The sequence below is a fragment of the Ambystoma mexicanum genome, chromosome 7p (assembly GCF_040938575.1).
Source record: "Ambystoma mexicanum isolate Mex_15411 chromosome 7p, UKY_AmexF1_1, whole genome shotgun sequence".
Classification (NCBI taxonomy): domain Eukaryota; kingdom Metazoa; phylum Chordata; class Amphibia; order Caudata; family Ambystomatidae; genus Ambystoma; species Ambystoma mexicanum.
Genome location: NC_090939.1, coordinates 626,364,463 through 626,388,850, shown reverse-complemented (window position 1 = coordinate 626,388,850; position 24,388 = coordinate 626,364,463). Strand labels below are relative to the sequence as shown.

General features: G+C 46.8%; 1 protein-coding gene across 7 annotated transcripts in view; it reads right to left on the bottom strand.

Annotated features, from left to right (window-relative positions):
• TSGA10 (testis specific 10) overlaps nt 1-24,388 on the bottom strand; it is a 539,078-nt gene that overhangs the window by 77,826 nt on the left and 436,864 nt on the right. For all 7 annotated transcript variants that reach the window (XM_069636638.1, XM_069636640.1, XM_069636642.1 and 4 more), the window contains exon 17: nt 14,658-14,860. In XM_069636638.1, the coding sequence (XP_069492739.1) occupies nt 14,658-14,860 (203 nt within the window). The remainder of the gene's footprint in view (nt 1-14,657; nt 14,861-24,388) is intronic.

The window sequence follows — 24,388 nt, the reverse complement described above, 5'->3', positions numbered from 1 at the left end:
GTTCGAGGGAATAGCTGGACACGGTGAGCGTCACGTTGCAAGCTGCAAAGTAACGCGAAGCGTGTTGTCTTGCTCGGGTGTGGTTTAAATAGCCCCAACAAAATAGTCCAGGTAAAGTAGTCCCTAGGCTACCACACCCAAAACACTAGACCGTTTTGGTTTTTAAGAACCAAGCTATGTGGATGCCTCCATGTTGGCTGACAATACAATAAAGTAGTTCCCAAACACATTGTTTTTCATGGTGTATTAGCCTGGCGCCATAGGCGCCAGGACTGGCCCCATGAGGGCTTTTGAAGAGGATGCCAGGCTCTAGAGGCCCGAGTCCTGACTCCACCTGGCCAATGGGTTTGCCAGAGGCGGTTTTGGGCGAGGGTCGTGACAGCACTCCCCCCTAAGGCCCCTCCCATGGTGTTCCTTCTGTCTGGCCCAGGTTTGGTTGGAAAGTTCCAATGGAATTTCCTGATTAGACGTGGTGCATGGATATTCCCATTGGGCTCCCAGGAGCTATCTTGTGGTCCAAATCCTTTCCAATCAACTAGATAATATAGCTTGGTCCTAGAGTATTTAGAGTCCAAGATATCTGTGACTTGGAATTCTGGTTCTCCGTCAACAAGTATGGGCTTAGGTGGTGTCCCAATCCGTGTGCCGGGTTGCATTTGTTTCAGGAGGGACACATGGAATACCGCGTGGATGTGTAGGTTAGGTGGTAAATCCAGTTTCACGGCTGCTGGGTTGATAATTGCCTTAATGGTATAGGGTCCAAAGAATCTGGGATGAAAGGTCCGGGTTCCCTTGATGGGTACGAATTTAGCGGCTAACCAAACTTTGTCTCCTACTTGATAATCAGGGGCCTTTTTCCGGTGTTGGTCGGCAAATCTCTTTTGTTTTTCTTTGGCATGAATAAGGTGTTCCTTTGCCCTTTTGAAAGCCTGAGTGATGGTTGTGTGTAGAGTCTTTACTGCTGGCATTTCCAAGCTGGCTGGAAGGTCTAGTTCAGAAGTACGTGGATGTCTGCCATAAAGGGTATAGAAGTGCGTTTGTCCTGTGCTTGAATGCAAAGAATTGTTATATGCATATTCGGCTATCCATAGTAGGTCTTTCCAATTCCTTTGTTCGTGGTGCAGCATGCACCGTAAATATTGCTCGAGTGTCTGATTGGTTCTCTCGGTTTGGCTGTCCGTTTGGGGATGGTGACTGGTAGATAGCCGAACGTCGATCTGCACCATTGCACAACATTTTTTCCTGAAGTTGGAAACAAACTGGCTGCCTCGATCAGAGACCAGAACCGAAGGGAAGCCATGTAGCTTTACCACACCCTCCAGGAACACTTTTGCTAAAGTGGCTGTGTCTGGGAGGCCTTTGAGAGGAATAAAATGGGCCATCTTCGAGAATAAGTACACAACTACAAGGATGGTGTTGAACCCTTGGCTTGGAGGTAGATCAGTGAAGAAGTCAAGGGAAAGAGTGTGCCATGGAACTGGAGGAATGTCCAATGGTTGTAGGAGACCAGATGATTTTTGTTTCTGTGATTTATTTTGTGCGCAGACACCGCAGGACTGAATATACTGAATGATGTCCTTACGCCAGGTAGGCCACCAAAGGTTCTCTTTCACCTTAGCTAGGGTTTTGGCGATCCCAGGATGCCCTTCGATCAGTGAATCATGATAGTTTGAAATAATATGCTGTTGTAATTCCTTCTTGGGTACATATAGGCGATCCCTAAAAAAGGGTAGATGGTCCTTGATGGTATATTGTTCTCCTTGAGTTTGCCATGGGAGATAGGCATCAGGATTCATTGTCCGTTGGATTTCTTTTTGTAGTTCTGCTTGTGTTAAGGCTGTCATGATACCCAAGAGTTTGTCTTCAGGTATAATAGGTACTGGGTCTGGAGTTGTATATACTATTTCATCTATGCCCATGCAAGATAAGGCATCCGCCTTTCCGTTTCTGACTCCTGGTCGAAATGTGATTACATAATCATATTCGGCAAAGAAAAGGGCCCACCGTAATTTGCGCGAGGACTGGGCCTTGGCTGTTTTGAGATATTACAGGTTTCGGTGGTCTGTGATGACTGTAATGGTGTGTCTGGCCCCCAGAAGGTAGTGCCTCCAGGCTTTAAAGGCGGATTTGATAGCCAGGGGTTCCTTGTCCGTGATGGCATAATTAATCTTTGGAGGTGAGAACTTTTTCCACCAGAAGGCCACAGGATGTAGCTGACCGGTTTCCAGGTCTCTCTGTGAAAGGACAGCCCCCATTGCGCGACTGGACGCATCAGTTTCAACGACATAAGGGAGGTCTGGACGAGGATGTCGCAGGATTGGAGCGGAGGTAAACCTTTGTTTAAGTTCCTGAAAGTCTTCTTCTGCTTCTTCGGTCCAAGCAAACTTTTTATTGTTTTTTCGTAATAGTACGGTGATTGGGTGCACAACCTGAGAGAAGTGTGGGATGAACCGGCGGTAGAAGTTTGCAAAGCCCAGCATGCTTTGTACCCCTTTCAGAGACGTCGGTGAAGGCCATTTCAGAATGGCATCTACCTTGTGTACGTCCATTCTGATGCCTCCTGGAGTAAGGATAAAAGTAAGAAATTCTACTTCGGTGACGTGAAAAAAGCATTTTTCAAGCTTTGCAAACAAGCGATGTTGACGGAGCTTGGTGAGGACTGAACGAACATGCCTGATATGATCTTGTTCCGAGGCTGAGAATACTAAGAGGTTGTTTATGTACACTAAGGCGCACACATCAATTAACTCCCCTAAGACATCATTTTTGAAATACTGGAATGCCGCAGGAGCGTTGCATAACCCGAAGGGCATGACTTGATATTCAAACAAGCCGTACTTAGTACAGAAGGCGGTTTTCCATTCATCTCCTTTTCTGACCCGGACCCGGTGGCACGCTCCTCGAAGGTCCAATTTGGTATAAATCTGGGCATCTTTAACTTGGTCTAGCATCTCAGGGATAAGTGGCAAGGGGTAGCAGTTCTTCACAGTGGTCTGGTTCAATGCGCGGTAGTCAATACAGGTTATCAAGTCTCCTTCCTTTTTCGGTACGTAGAACAAAGGACTGGCTGCGGGGGACTTCGAAGGACGGATAAATCCGTTTGCAAGGTACTGGTCTAAATAGGATTTCAAATGAAGGTTTTCTGGTTCTGTGAGAGCGTAGATCCTGCCGCAGGGGATTTGTGCACCAGGAACAAGGTCGATCTGACAGTCATAGGGCCTGTGCGGCGGCAATGTATTGGCTTGGTCCTTTCGGAAAACATCCTGGAAATCATGGCATTCACTTGGCAAGGTATTAGTTGCTCCCAGGGTTGATACTGTCGCTCCGGGAGTCATGGGGATACAGACATCGGGTTTCTCCTCTTGGTAATAGCAGGTAGGGGAGCCGTCACCGGGGAAGGTTAATTTTTGTGCCCACCAGTCTATCAAAGGTTTGTGAGCAACCAACCATGGCATCCCTAGTATTAACCTGAACTGAGGTGCCTTGATGAGATCGAATGAAATAGACTCCCAATGTCCGTCCTGGCACAGCAAGGTTACCCTGGCTGTGCACTGGGTTACTGGTCCGGAAGCAATTTCTGTCCCATCCACGGTGGTTACCTTGCCCATAGTTGGCTTAGAACACAAAGGAAGCCCCATCTCTGCTGCCAGTTCTGGATCAATAGAATTTCCAACTGCTCCGCTATCGATATATGCTTCAACGGCATGCATTCTTGACGACTGTTGGTGGTTAACTAAGATCACTGGTATTGCAAAGTACGAGGTCATCAACTCTTTCTTCTCACTCGACAAACTGACCTCTACGTTTGTCGAGCTTGGTAGTTTTCCGATTCCTTAGCTTCATCCTTCTCTGTGGCCCCGACTGTTCTTCTTGGGGGTTTTACTGGACAGTCCTTCAGGAAATGTCCTGGTTTCCCACAATACAAACAAAGCTGTTATTGTCTTCTTTTGTCCCGCTCTTGTTTTGTTAATGGGGGCCGTATCCCTCCAATCTGCATGGGTTCTACAGCATTTTCAGGTACACGGGGTGTGTTTTCCCTTGGTCGAACATACACGGTCCGAGGGTCTGTCTTTGACCGGTCTGCCTTTCGGTCCTGCAACCGGTGGTCTAGCTGCACGACCAGATTTATGAATTCTGCACAGTCTCTGGGTGGATCAACGACCTGGGCTAAGAAGTCCTTTAATTCGCCTCGTAAGCCTCGATGGAATAACGTGGTTCTTTTTTTTCTGGCCACCTAGCTTCGGCAACCAGTCTGTTGAAGGTAGAAATGTACGTTAACAAGTCCTGATTCCCCTGTCGGAGGGACAAGAGTTCATTGTCCACTGCTTGTTCCTGGTTATGGCGAGCAAAACGTTTTTCCATTTCTCTCTGGAACCCCCCAAAGTTATGCAATAGAGGATCGTCATGGGTTACCAACGGCACCGACCAATCTGCTGCACTACCACTCTGGTATGATAAGACAAAAGCTACCCGAGCTTGGTCGTCTGGAAATGTTCCAGGCCTACAAAGAAAATGAAGGCGGCACTGATTGATGAATGCCGCATACTTCTGTGGGTCGCCTGAGAACCTTTCTGGTGGTGCCAGGGGCACTGTTCCAGGTAACGTGATCTGTACCGGAGTGGGTGGTATGGCAGGGTTTTGCATCGTTGGATTGCTTCCATGTATAGGCGTCTGTCCTGCCTGTGATTGCAAGTATTGCCTGCTAATCTCTTCAGTGCGTTCTTTGGTCACTATTAGGTCTCTCCGGAGGGCATTAGTCTCTTGTCGGGCAGAATGAACCTCAGCACGAAGCTCTCCCAGTAATTGGGCCAATTGGTCCATTTCTGATGTCTCCATGGCGCCCAGGTGGATTTGTTATGGTAGTCTTCGCATTCTGTTACGCTCACCTGGTATCCACAGGGACGCCACCCAGCCGGGTTACTCGCTGGTAATCTTCTCAGCTTTGCCCTGATGTGGTCTACGGGGAAGGTTCTGCCGGAAAATACAGGAGGACTGTGTTCAAGACTGACCGACTGGGGTAAGTATCCTCCCTCCACCCCGTATGATTTCAGTCCCTCTGGGGCCCTCTCCTCACCTTGTGGTAGAATTAGGTGTGCTCTCCATCCTGCCTTCTTTGCAGGGGCGCGTTGTCTTTCCTGGACGAGTGCGACCCATTACTTCACTGAAGCCGGCCCGTTTGATATTGTTCAGGTAGGTCTTATTGCTGTTCTTTAGTTTTGTTGCTATCCTGCGTGCCTTTCTTTGTTTAAAATGTCTCTTTTTTCTCCCTTATGTATGCGGAGCTTCAGCGCAGTAAGTAAGCGCTATGCGCAGCGCTGCAAAGTCTTGCCTTTGCTAACCTGTGTTTTCTTTCCTTGTAGGTCGCGGTGTTCTTCAGCACGAGTGGAATGTCTGGAGTGGTGCCAGCCGAGAGGCGACCAGCCAGGTAAGCCTTTTGAGCAGTTTGTAATTTGTAAATGTCTCTATTGCTTTCTTTAATGTTGTCTCTATCTTCCTCTTTCAGGTCGTTCTGTCCGGGAGGCGTGCAGATTCGAGGAAGCTGTTCTCCGTAGCTGCAAGTGTTTAAAGATGAAGACTGCAGGTAAGATGTTGCTGCTAATGATGTTCCTTTTGTCTCCTTGCAGGTTCTGCTTCTCCGAGGTTCGAGGGAATAGATGGACACGGTGAGCGTCACGTTGCAAGCTGCAAAGTAACGCAAAGCGTGTTGTCTTGCTCGGGTGTGGTTTAAATAGCCCCAACAAAATAGTCCAGGTAAAGTAGTCCCTAAGCTACCACACCGAAAACACTAGAACGCATAGCTTGGTTCTTAGGAACCAAGCTATGTGGATGCCTCCATGTTGGCTGACAATACAATAACGTAGTTCCCAAGCACATGGATGGCCCCATGAGGGCTTTTGAAGAGGATGCCAGGCACTAGAGGCCCGAGTCCTGACTCCACCTGGCCAATGGGTTTGCCAGAGGGGGTTTTGGGAGAGGGTCGTGACAGTATGCAAAGCAGCCAGGAACCCTCATTGGTTCTTTGTCCCCTACCCTTTCTTACAGGGTCATTTTCAAAGCTAGGACTGTACCAGACTTTCCACTTGGAATGACAACCTATCAGGCAATACCATATATTGCTATTCTGGCTTGGCTCAGTAACACAAGTGTAACTTTCTTATTATGACTATAATATATAATGAAAGATAACATTAGAAGGGAACACTTTACAATGCTAGTACAATCAAATAACTTCCTTTTTTGGTAGCTTTTTATGTAAAAATAAAAACTACAATGCTGCACCTGCACCCACTTCCATGATCCATGTTTTTTTCCCCTCGTGTGCTGCTGTTAGCAACAGCGGATCTAGGAAGGAAACCAGAGAGAGAGGAGGGATAGAGCGACTTGCCATGTCTTGTTTTTAAATTTAACAATTAGTACTGTGACATATATTTTATTACACCGTTTTAAAGTTGTGTTACATGCTGACAATTCTATTTAAATGTTACATATTGTTAATAGAGGTGAGTACATTTTCTGGTTTACCATCTTGTGCTTATAGCTAGCCTTGTGCACTACAATGACCATAATGCCTGTTGGTTGAGTCTTTCTTTGATGTTTTTTTCTTTTTCTTGAATGGTGTTTCCCACAGTTCATACACAAATTCATTCAGCACGCTGCAAGCTGCTGGTTGTGCTGCTCTTTTCTGGGGGCACACAGTAGTGATTTACTCCAGATTTCACATGTAAGTGATTCGCATTACCTTGTTTAATTCATGGAAATGGTTTTCTGTCAGTTGCCGCAATAACCTCCCTTTTTAAATATATTTAAGTGCATTGTTTTCTTCATTACGCACTTGATACAGGGATTTTATTACGTTCCGAAACAGCGTATGCAATACTGAAATTCTGGTCATAAGTTTACAACTTCAAGTAGCATTACAACTGTTTAAAACTATGAACAATTGTTGCTTTTTTTATTGAACTTCTGTGCAGGAAAGGCAATGAAATTTGAATTGGCGCACTTTAGTACTGTTTTTTTTACTCCCATGTCCAGGAGTATGTCCTTCACTAAAATCATCGGACAATAAATCCAGCAGTCAGATTTACCCATTTCCTTTAAATGCCCTTGTGACACTACAGGCATGGGACACGGAATAGCCACATGTGTGCCACAGTCCTAGATGCCCCCTTAAATGAAATACAATTGAGTGCACTGTGATGATTCACTAGATGTCGTCACTGCTCCCCGGGGATGAGCCCTTTCCCATGAGGCCAGGGAGGTGAGGCTGCTTCCCTGTAGACCCCCTGGGGGTGGTATAATGCGGGAGGATTTCATGGCAAAGAACTCCCCCTCTGGGCATGAGGACGACCATCTAGAGTACAGCCCTTATGAGAACATCACACACCCATATACTCTAACTTCTCCTTCCTCTGGTTCCCTCTTTGTAAACAGTAGACCTATTCACTATTATAAGGCAGAATACCTGAAGGTTCTGGCAAGTATTGAGACGAAGAACATCAGGAACCTAGGTAATCCAAGTACTGGGACGAGTTGGCTCCCCCGAAGCAAAAAAGATGAAACCTGTGAAAGAGAACAAGGACTTATACAATGGACCCAGAAACTGCTGGCAACATTGTATAAAAATCGACAATTGACTAAACAATTGCTCTTGGCCAGCCGCGAAAGACGGCTGCTGTGCGGCATACCGAACGCGAGAGATACAAAGCTGCATCACTGATCCAGAGGGAAAGAACTCCAAAGACGCCAGCAGTCCCCTGCATCTGATGTTTGGGAGGACTACAAGAGCAGATGGGTGCCCAGCAGCGTTGAGAGGAGGAAGGAACACAGAAGGCAGCCCGGAACGCTGTTGCGCAGCCGTACGGAAAGCAAGATGCCAGAAAAGCCGAACGGAATGCCTGCCATCCCACGAAGCCCCGGCAATGTGACAAAACCCTTAGCAAGGTAGAGAGTGCCATGGAGGACCCAGAGGGGACATGGGCAGACTTACCCAGAAGGCACATGCAGTTGTCCCTAGGCCCCTTTGCAACCATAGCGCTTGGGTGGCAGGGCAGGGGCAGAAATCCTACAAACCTCCTCATTGCAGTGATGAAACAAAGCCTTGAGAACCCGAAGTACCTTAATGAGAACTCTAGAGGGAGAGTCCCTCTTAACAGTGGCAGGGATTAACCCACGGACAGCCAAAGGAGGTTCAGGGACCATAAACAAGATACGAGTCATTTTACTTGTGGCAGTACTTGGCAAGAGAGTCGACCAAGTGGGCCAGTTCAAAGAAGAAGAGTAACCAGGATCTGGGACCCAAAGCAAGAAAGTCATACGAGACATCTTCCTCGTGGCAGTACTTGGCAGGGAACTGAACCACGTGGGACAGGTCAAAGAAGCTATGAAGCCTAATGAAAAGAAGACCAAGGGAAGGGAGTCATTCCCCCTAGTTGAAGGAACTGATAACAAGATACCAGGAGAAGGGAACCATTATCCTGGTAACCCGGACCAGCAGTAAGCTCCAACAGACCTGGGGAAGGGAGTCATTCCCCCCGGGCTATCTGAGACTGGACATCAGGAGAAGGGAGACATTCTCCTGGCCTGCCAAGAAAGTATTGTGTGGAGCTTTACACGCCTGGGACTGACGTCAGGAGAAGAAAGGTATTCTCCTGGCCCACCAAGAAAGCATTGTGTGGAACTTTACTATCAAGCTAAGGGACCCATTCCCCCTGATAACGTGTGAGACTCGAGACTATTCTAAGATTTAGAACTGTTCAGTGACCTACTGACTTATGCGACTCCCTGGTGAGCACGTCTTTGACTACATTTTAAGGACGGTGCGTAAGCCATGACTACTTGTATCTTCTAGGATCTCTCAGTCTTTGTTCATGTTGAAATATGTTGTGGTAGTGTTGCTGATGAGCATTTGACTTGTGATTGTGTTACGTTTCGCAGAGGTGCTGTGGTCATGGCTAGGCACAGAATGAAAGGCTGCAGGCTGCAGAAGATAGCCATAGCAAGGTTAGTCTGAAATTGAGACCCGGCTTGAACAATGGGCATGGCTTTGATGTCAACTTCTTGGATGAAAATGTATCCAAAGATATTTCCTTTAAAATACAGAACACATTTTGTAAACACAGTTATCCTCTAACTTGGAGAAAACTAGGATGTTATTGCTGACATTCAGAAATCCTTACACTGATGGCTTTTAAGAATACTTTGGCAGCCGAGGAGATATCTAAGTTCATGCATTTGTTCCTGCGTAGTCCTACATGGGTAGAGAAGGTGGTGAACCCCTGGGAATGTTAATGCACCGTCAACTGATTGTAACCAGATTTGAAGTCCAGTTTGGAAAAGCAAAGAGAGCTAGTGAGATGTGCAGCAATGTCATCTATCGTCGCAATGTCACGGTGCTCCCATTTGAATAACTTTGCTCTGCAAATGCATGTTATAGAAATGTGAACTCTTCCAGACTGTTTCATTGTGAGCAAGTACCATCACCGACACCTACAGTGTGGGCCCTAAAGCTTATTACATGATGCCTGTGTTCTCAAGCTTGTCAAGCTCCTCTTCCATTTTCTGACGCATGGGAAAAGGGACTCTTCTGTGGTGCCTGCTGACTGGTTGGACTGAGTGGTCGATGTGCAGTTTGACCGGTTTCCTTTGAGGCACTCAGTGTCATGAAAGAGGGATTCTAATTACCCTAGTATGTCCTCAGGTTCTGATGCATGTAGCAAAGGGAGGCCCATATTTGGTCAAGAACTTCTGCCACCTTGTAACTTAGCAGTACGTTGGATTCAATATCTCTGAATAGTCTTCCAGTGGCCGCATAAGAGACAAGGGTGATTGTCAGAGTGAAAACCCCCATGACAGGAATTTGTATGCTGATGCCGTCTGCAAGAATCTTCATGTTAATTTGTCAAATGGGGGCGTTGGAACAATACATTGAAACTTGAATGCTGGGATTATGATGACTAAGATATCAGTGTCAATTATGCCTGCTACCTGCCACTGATGTGAATTTTGACCTGGGCAGCTTTGTGATCCTATGCTGGGAGTCTTGATGGATTTCATACATGAAGTACACCTTTTTTTTCGCTTGAGATTTCAGCTCTACCAGGCATGTCATGATCTTCATCTGGTACCATTTGTCATGTTATCACTTTTCAAGGTCCTAGCCTGTGTCCTTTGGACTTGGAACCGCATATGTTGGCATAGTGATTATGCTGGTTGCAGTTTTTGCAAATGAAAGCCCTGTCTGGGCAGTTCTTAAGTCACTGAAGTCACCTTCACAGTTTGGGTACAAATTAATATCAGTTCCAAGATTTCTCAGAGCTTTTATCTTACAGCTGCCCTTGAACTGGTCTGTGCTGTTTTTGTTACTTGGTGGAGGGAGTTCTCCGAGCTGCATGCGCTCTCTCACTTCTGGCTCTGCCCATCGCCTTCTCCATCACAGAAGCATGGGAGCCTGCACCGTCAGGTTTGTCCATTTCTGGGAGTTTAAGAAGGGAAGTGGGAAGGGAAATGGGTGGTTCCTATATGGATGCTAACTTTGTTGACGTGGACCCTTGGTTGACCGGTGCTCCAATTTTATCCTCCACATATAGAGGTTTGCACAACTTTGCAGGGTGCGTTGCTCTAACATGGAAAGCATGCATGGATTGCCCAGCATGCAGTTTTGCCTATCAAAAGTGGTGGCTCTGAAGTAGGGTTAACCTGATGGTGAAAGTAAGCTGAGAGCTGCGGATGTCACTGCTTAATCATTATCCTCTCCAATGTTTGGTAGGGCTTTGCAAAGTTCCTGTCCAATGCAGGAACATGGAGCGCTTTTACTCGGGATCACACTATCTGGAAGCCTTGACGAGGTTCTCCAGGTGGACCAACCACAAAACGCAGCAGGGCCCTAGCAAGGAAGCATTAACCACAATGTCCAAAGGGAGAGGCAGAGCAAGTCTGAATCTGCCAAGCTGGCACACGTGGAGGGGGACATCGGGATGTAATGGCCTTGCATTCCAGCATCTGCAGGAAAGCACAGCATCCTGGGAAACAGGGCAGTGGGCATCACGTGAGGCACCTCATCACCAGTTAAGGTGTTCTAGATGTAGGGCTAGCTTCTGCCTTACCATCATGATGTGCATATTTGAATGAGTACAGGAAAACACTCATACTAGGGTTTGATATCTGCCTGTTCCCTGCACCTTCTCCCACTCAAGTGTAGGGTCTGGGCTGTTTGTTAGGTGGGCAGCGATGTACTCATATAGCTGCCCCTGCTGCATGTGTATGGGGTTGCATCTTACCAGTCCTGCAGAGGTTGACGATGAGCCCCACTAACCCCATATGAACTGTCCAATCTGCAGATTCAGAATATTAACTGCAGACTTGATACTTCTGGGGGGAAACGGAAGTGGACAACAAAACAAACTACCAGATCTCAGCTCACTGCCCTCAGGAATTTATAGGCTTTGGCCCAGGTTGGATCTACAAACCATCACAAGAAACAGTGTTAGGAATGAGACCTCCTCTTTAGATTAAAGTTAAAACTTCATTATTCCTGCTCTCTTTACCTAGTTGCCTACTCTGCGAGCTGGATCAAGTGGCTACATCAATCGAATATGTGGCTGCAGTGAGTCATTGTTCTGTGTTCACCTATTAATTAGCATAATGTGGCAGGTCGCAACTGGAGGTCATGTGATTAGCTTGAGATAGAACTATATCCGAGGGTGTATGCCTACTTTGGCTCAAATCTTAATAACTCTATTTTGAAGGCCTTCATTCTACCCCGGCAAATTGTCCCAAGATCTATACTTATTTGTCCATTTCATTCATATTGTTATCGTTGCCTGAGCATGCAGAACACCCAAAATGTTTGGTCCAAAACCTGGAGGGTTAGCATTATTTTACTTGAATGGATACTGCTGCATTATCTTGCTTGCTATTTCCAGCGTTATACCCAAGTGCCTATGTTTAGGACAGGATTATTTGAAACCCTGACACTTTCCAAATTCTTCACTTTCAACCATCACTCCAGGGAAGGTGCTTACAGAATCTCCTGTTGTTAAAAAAGAGAACATTTAACCTCTTCCCTGTTGCCGCTTTTACTAGTCTTCTGTACTAAGGGCTCCATGACAGTAGTGGGAATTAGGCAGAGAGAATAGCTCAGTGTAGGGACTTTTTGTAAAGTAAGACATAACAAATTCTTCCAATTGGCACTAATGCCGATTTTTTCAGTCATAAGTGGGCCAATATTGATTTAGCAAATTTGGGTCAAAATACACATTATGGAGGTGAAATGATGAGAAAAATCATGTAATATTTTTAAAACGCTCTCAGCACACAGAAGAAAGTCAGCTGCCTAGATCCACATATTTTGGTGAAAGATACACTATCTTTTGTTTTTTTATATCATTGACGGTCCACCATCTCATTCTAAATGCCATGTGCTCGGGTGTGTTAAGTGAGGCAAGGACGCGTTGAAACAACTGGCCAATATTTTTGTATACTTTTTTGATAATACGTTCACAAGGGCAGTGGTTTGATGAAGGCACAAATGAGTATCCCCATCAAAGACTAAGAAATAGTTCACGATTCCTTAAAGAGAGCTACACACGTTGTTGTATGAGCTGCTATTGCTTTTTAAAAAGGCTTGTAAAAGGTTATGTTAAAGCAGTCCAGCCATGGGACCTCATGAAAAAGGAACGGCCTCATATATTTCAATTCCTGATCAGGAGTTATTTTATTTTACATTGATTCCCTGTTATTTGCATAATGCTGGTAGCAAGCATTTTGTTAAGTATTTTAATCACTCCTTGTGGAGTCCACCAAGCTGTTAAGAGATCTGTATACATATCATAAAATACCGGCACTTTTCTGGCTGAGCCAGGTCAGAGTTTAGTATGAAGCTATTCTGCTGAAATATAAGGTTGTCATTTTTTGTATGCCTCGTTTAGTTCTGCACTTACGCCCAGACTATACGCTGTAGGCTTGAGCCGCATGGAAGAGGCCAGGTGGTTTTGCATTGTTAGACCTTTGCATGCTTTGCTATATGTTTTGGTTGCCAGACATTTGGTCGAAAAAAATTGGTCGACCAGACAAATGGTCGAACCAATTTGGTCGAAAACCAAATGGTCGAATTTTTTATTTTTTTTATTTTAACCTTTTTTTTTTTTTTGGGGGGGTCCCCCCCACCCCCTTTTTTTCTCTAAACACCCCTTTTTTAACTAAACGAAAACCCGAAAAATAAATATATAAATAATAAAAAAAAATTCGACCATTTGGTTTTCGACCAAATTGCGTCGACCAAATTGCAGTCGACCAGTTTTTTTTCGACGAGTTGACTGGACACCATATGTTTTGATATGCCTTCAATGTTTTTTAATACCTTGCCAGGTCATGTTATGTCATGCTATATGATGAGGCGTGTTGGTTTGCACCCCTTACTAACCTAATCACTATTTTACTTTCTACCTAATATTATACTTCTCCACAGGTGCCCCCTGGGATACTGCCTGATGGGGTGCTAGTACAGTTTTGCTTTTGTGTGACTCAATGTAAATGTACCCTGCTGTAATATTGCTCCTGGGTGCTCCACTTTAGGTTTGCCCATCTGTGGTTGTGTGCATCCTGGTGCTCAATGCAAGTTGTGCCCTACTGTGATTTTTCAACCCGATGCCCAACGTAATTTGATTGAGTGGTTCCTAGATATCACGCCTTGACCTCGTAGCATGCCGAGTTGTTCCCACAAACCTTACCAGGACTTTGCTTTCTATGGGATCCCTACCCTGAACCCTCCTTGGGAATTATTCTCATTCCCTGTCTACATGGTAGCCACCGCTGCATGCTCCCTAGGTCTTCCACGTCTCCCTGTGTTCTCCACTCTCACCCAGTACTGGTTACTGGGCACTGTCCACTGCCGAGATGCCAGTCCAGCCTTTGGCCCATGCCCAATCCCATTTCAGTCCCCCTTCTTCCATTTCCGCAAATGATTCCCAGAAATGTCCTGCAGAAACATACCCACGATCACAATGACACCGCCTTGTATTGCCATGATAATCATTCCCGTGGTAATGCAGTTTTATTTTCGATTACTGCAGTAATGGGCAACTACTTAAAAATGTAAACGTGTCACCCAACCCCACTGCCACTCTCTACGTGCGCCCCTACTCCTTTGTAGGTCTCCCACGCTGCACACTGTGTATATCCCTCAAGATCCTCTCCTATTATTCTCTTCCCCCGACTTTCCACCGAGATGCACTTTTTTCCATTTGGTCTTATAGTCTTTTCTGCTGGGATCTGGATTCCTAAGTTAAGATGAACATTCACGGAATCAAAACGGGTTCCTTTGAAATAAACAGAAGCCGCTTTAACCGTGTATTCGAAAAAAATTGGTGAATGCAAAGACCAAGAAAGATGTAGGGTGTGACCAAAATACTGCAGTCCGAATAACATGTACAGTTTTGGGCTTTGGGAAAAACGCGAACAATGTGATCCAAGTGACTAGTGAATCTATATAGCTTCAGTCAAGTCACCCATTTCTAAAATATCTCCTGTGTGCCACTCGAATGCATATGCTTGCCACAAAATGAGAAATTAAATATCCCAATGGGTGAAACAAGGAAACATTTGCAAATGGGGGCAGGCACAGGAAAAAAAACGTATGCAATGACTTTCACAATACTCACAGTTTGTTTTCCGTTAGGGTCAGTTTCTCTCTTAGAAGTTCAATTTCTGAATCCATTTCCTGGGTAATCACCTGTGAGTGAAATTCCTTCTCTTGGTTTGAAACAAGTAGGGACTCCAGGTTTTTCAGGGAGATTCTTTCACTTCCCAGCTGTTTCCGGAGGAGCTCAGTTTCCGAATGTGCAGAAGTGAGCTCTTTCTGCAACTGCGCGACACAAAAGTAAAAATCCGATTTATGTTAGTAAAAAAGTCTAGCGCCTCATCTTAAGTGTTGTTTAAAAGGGTTACACGTTTTTAAAATCTATACATACATGTACATATATACATATATTCATATCACTGCATACAGTGCTGTATTGTCAATGCAAGATATTTGCTGAACAATCATCACCCATTCCACAGGCTGTACAGGGTGACATCGAGTGTGGAATGGGTGATTGTTGCTTTTAGCAGCCTGGGCTCAACCCCATTGGTGCTAACAGCAATTCGAATATGAAAAAAGAAGCGGGTACGGCAACAGCGAGGCCCGTGGTGGACTAAGAGTGTGGACGAAAATAGCTGCCAAGGAGATGGAATGTGGGGCTCTGTTTGCCGTCCCTCTTCCATTCCATTCCATTCCATGAAATAAGTTTGTTAGCGAGCCTGGGAGAGCAGAGCCACTTATGCAAAGAAGGGTGTTGTTGTGGAAAGGACATCTCTTGAAAAGCTAAGGAGGGGGCGGTGTGGGCAGAAGGAGGGAGGGATTAAGCAGTGGTAACGAGCGAACCAGTGTGAGGCCAGACTCCAGAAAGCCCTAGGAAGATAGCGGGCTGGCAGCTTGGAACGTGGGCTGTTACCAGTAAGCTGATTTTGGCCGGTTGTCATCACCCAGGTGCTAATTTAAATTCAGCACTATTTGCAATAGACAGATGCAAATCCATAAACTGGCAGACACACAGATGAAATAAACTAATGAGGTTACTAAATCCAGGAGTTTTAGCATAATCTTGTTCATTTGAAGTCGGTGTAAATGTATTTTAAGGGCAAAAAATATATATTTTTGTCTCATGACATGATGAGGATGAGTCACAACTGGAATCACCAGTTGAAGAAGCCTCCGATTGGCTGTAAACTTTCAGAGCTTTGTAGGAGACGTTATTCCTGCCACAGAAGAAAACCTTTCACCTGTGAAATAAGGTGTGACCCTCTGTTAAATGCGCCTTGTTATACTTTGGTAAGGAAAGAGGGTTCTGGAGAGGTGTCAGTGTGGCAAGCAAGCAAGCAAGCAATATCTCTCTTTCTCTCTCGTAAAAGAAAACACATTCACACATTTTTCATCCTCAATCCACAAATTCAAATCAATACATTTGTAGTTTTAACTGCGAGGTGGCCAGAATATTCTGGTAGTTGTTGGGTCCCAGATAGGGGTCTGCCCTGTCAGGAACCAAGCACCCACACGGCTCCCTGACTGCTTCCACTCAATCAGGCGCGGACACAAGTAAACCAGTTACACGCTTCTTTATTCGTCAAGTGCCAACTTCTAACTGACTGTAATATTCCTCAGCTTCTCCCTTTCTGTCCGTCTGTCCTGCTCCCCATGCCTTCCGTCTCCCTTCCCTGTCAGGTGAACCCCGGTCATAGCTTCACGACATCACAACCTCCCCTTTTTTTAAACATAATGTCAACACTTAGTCCATCTCCTCGATTAGTCTACAAGGTTTGTTTCTCGCTCTCCGAGGCCTGCCAGTGCCACTTACCTGGCCTCTGTCCAAGCTCGGTCCGTCCAGAGGGTTTGTCAGGTCATCACCAGATGCCACCCCATCTCCTTCATACGGGGAATCCCAGGACTCAGGATCCATCTCTTCCCCAGCTGATCGTCTCAGAACAACACACCAAAGTGCAAGGAATTTCGGGTCACTTTCCTCCTTTCGCCCTCTGCAGTGATTAGGGACCGCTTCACCTTGGTAACTGTCAACAGAGCGCTGTAGAAAGCTGCTGTGGGTTGACGTACTATCACTTTGTCTCCTGGCGGTAGGTTGCCTTTGCATTCTTGCATTGGCACATCGGCGCAACGGTTCATGATCTCTTTGGCCTGAGCATCCTGCTCTTGCATGCCCCGATCACCCGCATAGGTTTCCTCGAGGAGGGTGACATGGGGTAGTCGAGTCCTGATGTTCCGTCCAAACATGACTTCTGATGGGGCCTTGCCTGTTGTGCTGTGAGGGGTGTTCCGGTAATCTCGAAGTAGTTGATGCAATATTTTTTCTATAGGCTCTCCAGTTAAATGGGCGGTCTAGACATTTCTTTTGATGTTGCTCGTGAAACGTTCCACCTTCCCATTTGTCTGCAGCCACAGGGGCGTGAACTCCTATGTTTGAACCCCATGTACTCCGCAAATGTTTTGAAGTCCTGCCCTGTAAAAGGGGGTCCTTTGTCCGTTTTTACTGCTCTTGGTACCCCATATTTGGTGAACATCCTGTCAATCGCCAGGATGTTGTGATAAGCAGCCGTTGAGCTCACCACTTGGAAAGTGCAAATATTCATCCATGGCCACTAGCATGTATCGTGAGAAACATGAAGGTGTCTCTCTAGCTTGTCCCCGGGGATCTGTCATCCAGGTGGCCAGGACAAGGCCATTGCTATTGGATCCAGTTCCTGGGGGTGGACCAGTGAGGGAGGATCACTTGGATGGGGGGGCATTGGGGACAAACACTTCAGCACAACACGAAAGACAACAGACTAACACCAGCGCCGTTTACCCGACATGTCCCAATACAAAGTTCAGGCAAAGTCAGGCAATTGATCAGGATCACACACACCTGACAGCCCTTCCCTTCCTCAGAGGAATAAAAGGTGGAGCACAACAGCACATTATGAGCAAGGCAGATAGCACAACGTAAGAGCTAACTCAGTTTGGCAGTTCAAGAGGAGAAAGACAGAGCAGACCAAGAGGGTGACAAGCAGCGAATCGACCTTACCCTTTCCGACCAAGGCCTGTGAAGCCTCCACTCAGGGAACGATAAGTCTGCAAACAATAGCCAGCATGCATTGCACCAGATGTCAACGGTACACTAGACCCTCCTCCGCTGATTGCCAAGCCGGGGAGTGACGCTTGTCTCTGTGGTACCAACATTGACTCCGAGGCGAAAGAAAGACACGCCATTCATCAACGCTGGTAAGTCAAGGGGAGTGCCAACAAGAAACCAAACTGTATTGAATGAAAAGTAGCAAACGGCTAAGTGGAACTTTGAAAGGTAAAACGATACTATTAACGAAGGAGAGGGAAAACCAGATACAGAGGAGTCCGGCACCACGTGGGTGCTCACACAGGAAACTCTGGGCGATTATCCAACAGTAAAGACTACCGTAACCAGAAGGCCTTGGGAAGAGGCGAAGAAAGGTCAAAGTGATCATAGAGGGGCCTTGTAAAATCCTCTGTACTGTCAAATCTTTGACCGACAGAGAATTGTGAAAGCGGAGAGAAATTAATCCCGCTTGGTGAAATGAGTGTGTGAATTGTGTGTTACGAATGTTGGCAAGAATGAACCCAATCGAAGGAAGTTCACACTACATTGTTTGAAAAGACATTAAGATTTGTGAAAGCAAGAAGCATTGCAAGACAAGGGGAAGGGAAGCGTCCCCCCTGTCATTTGGGGTCCGAACCCAGCCGAGGGAGATCCAGAGGTGGAAAGGTAATACCCAAAGTTCACTGAGAAAGGAACTGTCTTGTTAATTTGTTGAATACGACTTCTGAGGGGTCTGAGCCCAAAAGAGGGGGACCCAGCGGTGAAGTCATCACCCAAAGTGTTTGTAGAACAGAACTTTGTGTTCGTTTTTTGAGAGCATCAGGCCTCGAAGGCAAGAGACTTTTATTGAAAAGAGACATAACCATCGAAGAACCGGATAGCTGATACAGAACAGTTAGCTCGTGCTGGGAAAGTTCGAGCATGTGCTGTGCTCCAAAGTCCCAACTTGTCCCATGCTAAAAGTGTGCAGAAGGGAGACCTCAAGGCAATCACATCCTGACATATTATTTGTGAACACCTTTTCCTTTATTTGAAAACCCTATCCCACACTCTTTCTGTAATTAGTTGTAAGGAATTGGCAGTAGTTTCTTTTTTGTCACGGCCTTTTTATTTTGACAAGACGCCACAATGACTGCCTTATTTTTCATTTCATGGTTGACGCTTGCTCCCATCTTAGATTTAGGTTTAGCTTAGGCATTTTTCCACCCTTCACTTACAGTTTAATAAACACCCTTGAACTGTGATCACCTGTGTTTGTATTTACTGTTGTCAGCATGAGTTCCTTACAATATTCACCCCCATCGATGGGACCGGAGAAGTTAACAATGGCTATCTCATCCCACACTTTCTCTGGCTGTTCGGTCATCTGCAGAGTTTCAGGCTTAGTGTGAGGGTCGATGACGGCACATGTGGGGCAGTTCTTGAGGAGAATTTCCACTTGAACATCTAGTTGGGGAAACCACACCTTTTGTTGCAACAGTTGTTTCGTGGACACTATCAGTCTGTGTCCTTCATGGGCCAGCTCCAGTGTCCTTCTTTCTAGCGTTCGGGAATGATAATCTTGGTTCCCTTCAATAACAGTCTGTCCTCAGAATGGGTCAGTTCCTCTTTGACCAGAGTCACGCTTCCAATGTCTCTTCGTACCTGTGGCCTGGCACACTCTCCCGCCTGTCGAGCCTGTTTCCAGCGGCCCGACTCAAAACCTCGGATCATTATCTGAATCGCCTGGTCTTATTTCTGTCTCCTGCACAATGTGTGGAATGTCAACCCCCATCGGGGCCACCGCTTGCACTATGTAGTTTATGTACTGGTCAGTGATCGACTGGCTCATAGTGGCTGAAGCAGTGGGATGGCAGGACAAAAAGTCTGCCGGGATTTCCTCCTTTCCCGGCCGGTGGACAATCCGAATACAGTAGTCTTGAAGCCACAGGCCCCATCTTGGGATCCTGGGGGGCATTTTCGCTTGCGTGTTCCCATCGATGAACAACAATGCCTGGTGCTCAGTGACAACCGTGAAAGGCTTGCCATACAGCAAAAAATGAAAGTGTTTGCAGGCCCATGCTATGGCCAGGCCTTCTTTCCCGGCCTGCGAGTAGGCTTGCTCTGTTTTGGAAAGACTCCTGCTAGCGTATGAGACGATATATCACTTCGCTTCTTCTTCTTGTTACACCTGTGCTAAGATTGTGCTGAGTCCCACCGGACTGGCGTCTACAATGAGCTCCAGCTTCCTTGCGGTGTTGAAGTACGCCATGTTCTTCTTGGCAGTGATGCGCTGGCGATGGTCTCAAACACTGGCTGGCAGGCCTCGGACCATGCAAACAGAGCCTGTTTCTTCATGAGAGTCCTCAGCGGCTCACTCACCGATGCAAAATCTTGAATGTAACAAGTGCAGTATCTGGTGAGCCCCATGAATGAACGCAGGTCCGACAGGTTAGAGGGTGGCTCTGTGCTGTTGAGGGCTGTTACCTTCTCAGGGTCCGGTGTCAGGCCCTGAGCCGAGAACGCGTGTGCAAAGAATCAGATGGTGTCTTTCCTGAATTCACACTTCTCCCTGATAAGGGTGAGATGGGCTGCTTCCAACGCCATGCACACCCTCGCCAGCGTGTTGTTGTGCTGATCCTGGTCCTTTCCAAATACCAGGATTTCATCACTTTAATTGAGGCAGTTGGGGATGTGCTTAATGACATTGTGCATCTCAGCCTGGAAGATCTCACTGGCCGAGGACACCCCAAAACGGAGGTGTTTAAACCTCCAGATGTGTGATGAAGGTTGTTTTGTACCTGGACTCTTCACTGAAATCCAGTTGGTGGTAACCTTTATTTAGGTCCAGCTTGGAACCGTTGAGTAAGTGAACCATGTCTGTGATCCTCGAGGCTTGGTGCCGTTGCCTAATTATGGCCTTGTTTGGGCGGTGTATGTCCCCACATAGTCTAATGGTGTCTGAGCCCTTTTTGGGGACATGGACTAACAGTGAGACCCACGGGTTGGCCCTACCGCTGGCTCGATGATGGCCTGCTCCAGCAGCTTGTGCAACTCTTCTTCTACTTGTCTCTGAATGTTCATAGGGATCCCTCTGTAGTGTTGTGCCACGGGCATACCTCAAGGTCTGTGTGTAAGGTGATCTGTTGGTTCTTTAGTTTCCCAAGGCCTTTAAATAGCGTGTGGAATAACGGTTCAATTTTCGCCCATGAGTCAATATACTTCTGGGCCATGAGTTGTTATAGCACGTGTTTGAACCCCATGTCTAGAGCTTCCTTGAAATTCAGTATGCACCTACTGTCCGTGGCTGTCTCCAGCATGTGAATGGTTAGCCTTTTTGATTGAGTTTTGTATTTGCACTCTGTCATGAAGTACCTTTTACATGGTAGCAGGGTCTTCGATCCATAGGGGTAAATGTTCACCTCCACTGGTCCGAGTTTTGTGGCATTTGGAATGTTGCCATAGACCTTCTCACTGGTGACGTTTACGGGTGCCCCCGTATCAACTAGAAATTCAGCCGGCAGGTCATTCACCTGTAGGAATAGCATGGGGCTTTGTTCCTTGGCAGTGGGCTTCCCTAGAGCGTAGAGATAGCCTTTCCTCCTTAATCATTCCAGCGCTGACTGCCTGGATCCACTATCAGATTGGGACTTCTTGACCTGGTATAGTATGTATCTCTTGCATCTCCACTTGGGTCACAATGTTGACGAACAGTGTGACGGCCATTCTGGAGGTCCTCTTTCATAGGCTCTCCCTTCTCCCTTCCGGTCCTTGTGTCTTCGTGACGTTGGCTCGTATAGTTGAACCGTCCCTGCTTGGGACCCACTGAGCTTCTCATTTGGCAGACTGCTTTAAAATGATTGCTCTTCACACGCCGAACACTGTTGTCCAAGGGCGGGGCATGCACCCTCATGTGGGAACTCGTACCCACATCGATAGCAAAAGAGTTCTCAATTGCCTCTGTGTGATGAGCCGTTTCCATCTTGTTGACTGCTTTCGACTGCCCACCCGAGATCTTGACGTTGCTCATGGCCTCTACATGCAGTGCTAGCGCCACGTCAGACCCGGCCAATCACAGTTTCTCCTCTAGTGAACGAGGCATAGCGAACAAGGCTTGTGGAACAGTCTCTTCCAAAAATCAGTACACTCACACCTCGCAATGATTTGGAATCGTAGGGCCTCCTCGTTAGAGTAGTTATTAAAGTCACAGCATTTTAGGTGAATGCGAATGCGATTTTCCAATAAATAAATGCAGAGGCGCATCACAAAGGCGTCTATCGATTCACCTTTGATTTGTTTGGTTGTGTGGAGCACATGGCGTTCGTAGTCCACATTGCTGTGCAGTGTGAAATACTCTGTTAGCGCAGCTCTCGGGCCTTCATATAAGTCATGTGTTGAGCTGGCTGGAAATTCATCCACAATGTCACGCACGTTGGGGCCTATGGCCAGTGTCAGGAGGCTGTGTTGTTTGTCATCGTCAAGAGGACCTATGGCCCTGATGTATACAACAAAGTCTCTCACCTATGGGGTCCACCTGGGCCCCAAACTGCTGGTATTGGAGAGTTCAAAATGGTTGCGTAGCTGCATGGCCAGATTGTCTTGTAGTTTTGGGGGTAAAGTGCCTTGTGGCGATATGGGCACAGTGAGATTCTCTGTGTCGGACAGGGCACTCTGGTGTTAAAGGCTGTCCTGAATATGGCCTTTGGTTAACTGTATGGCTGGCTTGGCCCCTCAGCGTGGTCCTTATGTCCACAGCTGCAGAGCCTAGGGGGGGCCACGTGCACCAGCCCGCACATGTATGGGGTGTGGCCCTCTGTATTTGGTGCTATGTCCCACTTGGTTTCTCTCCTGAAAGAAAGGCGCAACTGCTGGCGGTCGTGTTATGCACTAAGGGAATGACTGATTGGATGGCGGAGACTATGGGCCTCCTCTTTGCCAGCACCCCTTTCCTTACTCTTAGCCCCGTTCTGCAGGCCTCCCAGACCTTTCAGTCCTCTGTGCGTGCTTGTACTACCCACAGGATGTCTTCCCAGCACGTCAGCTCAGCCATCATTTTCCCGAGTGGGCCTTGATCGCTACAGGACGTTGCGCGCCAGCAAAGAGGGACTTCCCTTCTGGCCGCCGGATACTGCCACCTCCACCTCCTTATCAGCATAGTCAGTGCGCTCCAGGAACAGGGTCCATCGTGGCAGGCCTCTCAATAGCAAATAGCAAACACAGACGGAGCTTTGCCTAGTACTGCTCTGTCACCACCGCATGCAGTGCGTGTGATCACTGCTACAGAGACTATCACTGGATTCATTGAGCAGCGGCATGAGCGAGTCGACTACCTTGTCGCCAGTGTCGTGTCCCAGATAGGGGTTGGCCCTATCAGGAACCAAGCACCCACACGGCTATCTGACTGCTTTCACTCAATCAGTTGCGGACACAAGTAAATCGGTTACACACTTCTTAATTCGTCAAGTGCGGCTTCTAACTGACTGTAACATTTCCCAGCTTCTCCCTTTCTGCCTGCCCCACTCCCTGTGCCTTCCAGCTACCTCCCCTGTCAGGTGACGCCCCCCTCACAGCTTCATAACATCACAGTAGTGTGAGCTTTTGGTAATCTCTCACACAGAGCTCTATGATCTCAGTGCAGACTTCTACTGTCTCAGGCTCATAACTCCACTGACCCCAGGCATGATCTGCAATGCAGGGAAGAGGAACGGGGAGGCACCTGGTGTACTCCAAGAGTAGGGCCATCAGCCATGCTGGCTGAAAGTTGCAGATCCTTCTGTGCTTCCTCCATCAGCTTTTCTTTCTTAGAATTGAAAATGAGAGGGAGAGCCAGAAGCCAGTGCACTGACAATGTGACCTGGATGGGTATATCGTTGCTACTATATGCATTTCGTCATACCAGTGGTGTGGCAAGAAAATGTTGAATCCCATCACTGCAAACTGGGAAATGTAGCGTTTATTTAATCAGATTTGTGTGCTTTTCCTCACAAATATAGATGGTAAGTGGGGTAGGGATAATAACTACGTATGGGGGATGTGGTAGTGGGCTGAGGTGGGTCTCCCGTCACATTTATTTGCAAGAAAAAATACAAATAGTCTAAGAAAATAAATTCAACATTTTCGGGATTCACAATAAAAAATGTGCAGTAATCACATAGATCTGAGGATAAAGAGTGCCAAGACACCAAGACACCTGCACCTAAACTGTACCACAGGATATTAGTGATGGTGAGGAAGTGCCTTCCTACTTTCCCTCTGATTTTGGTGGTGCACCCACTAGCCCAATTCCCCACTTCTTGGGGAAGGGCCACTTATTACTAAGCCTGCAGCCCAGCACTGCTTTAATCAATGACGAATGGAAACTGTCTATGATGTGCAGATCTCCCTCCTCCTACTAAACAACCTGTACAGTGCTCAACCTTCTAGCTAGATGTCTTTGTCCCTATTGATTGTTAGGTATACTATTCTTCCATGTCCCCCTTGTCAAGGGTTTTATGTATCAAGTTAGCCTTCCATTGCTGTCATAGCCTTTCTGGGTCCGGTGATGATCCTTCAGATAGGGTCACTTTTCCCCAGCGGGGAACTGCTTTCCATGAGACTAGCGAGGTGCGGCCGCTAACCAACAGACCTTCTAGGGGTAGTAAAATGCGGAAGCACCTCAAAGAGAGGATCTTCCCTCCTGGGGACAAGGACACGAATCAGGGACACAGCCCCTTTAACTCCCGACTCCATAAATTAGTGACATCGCCCAA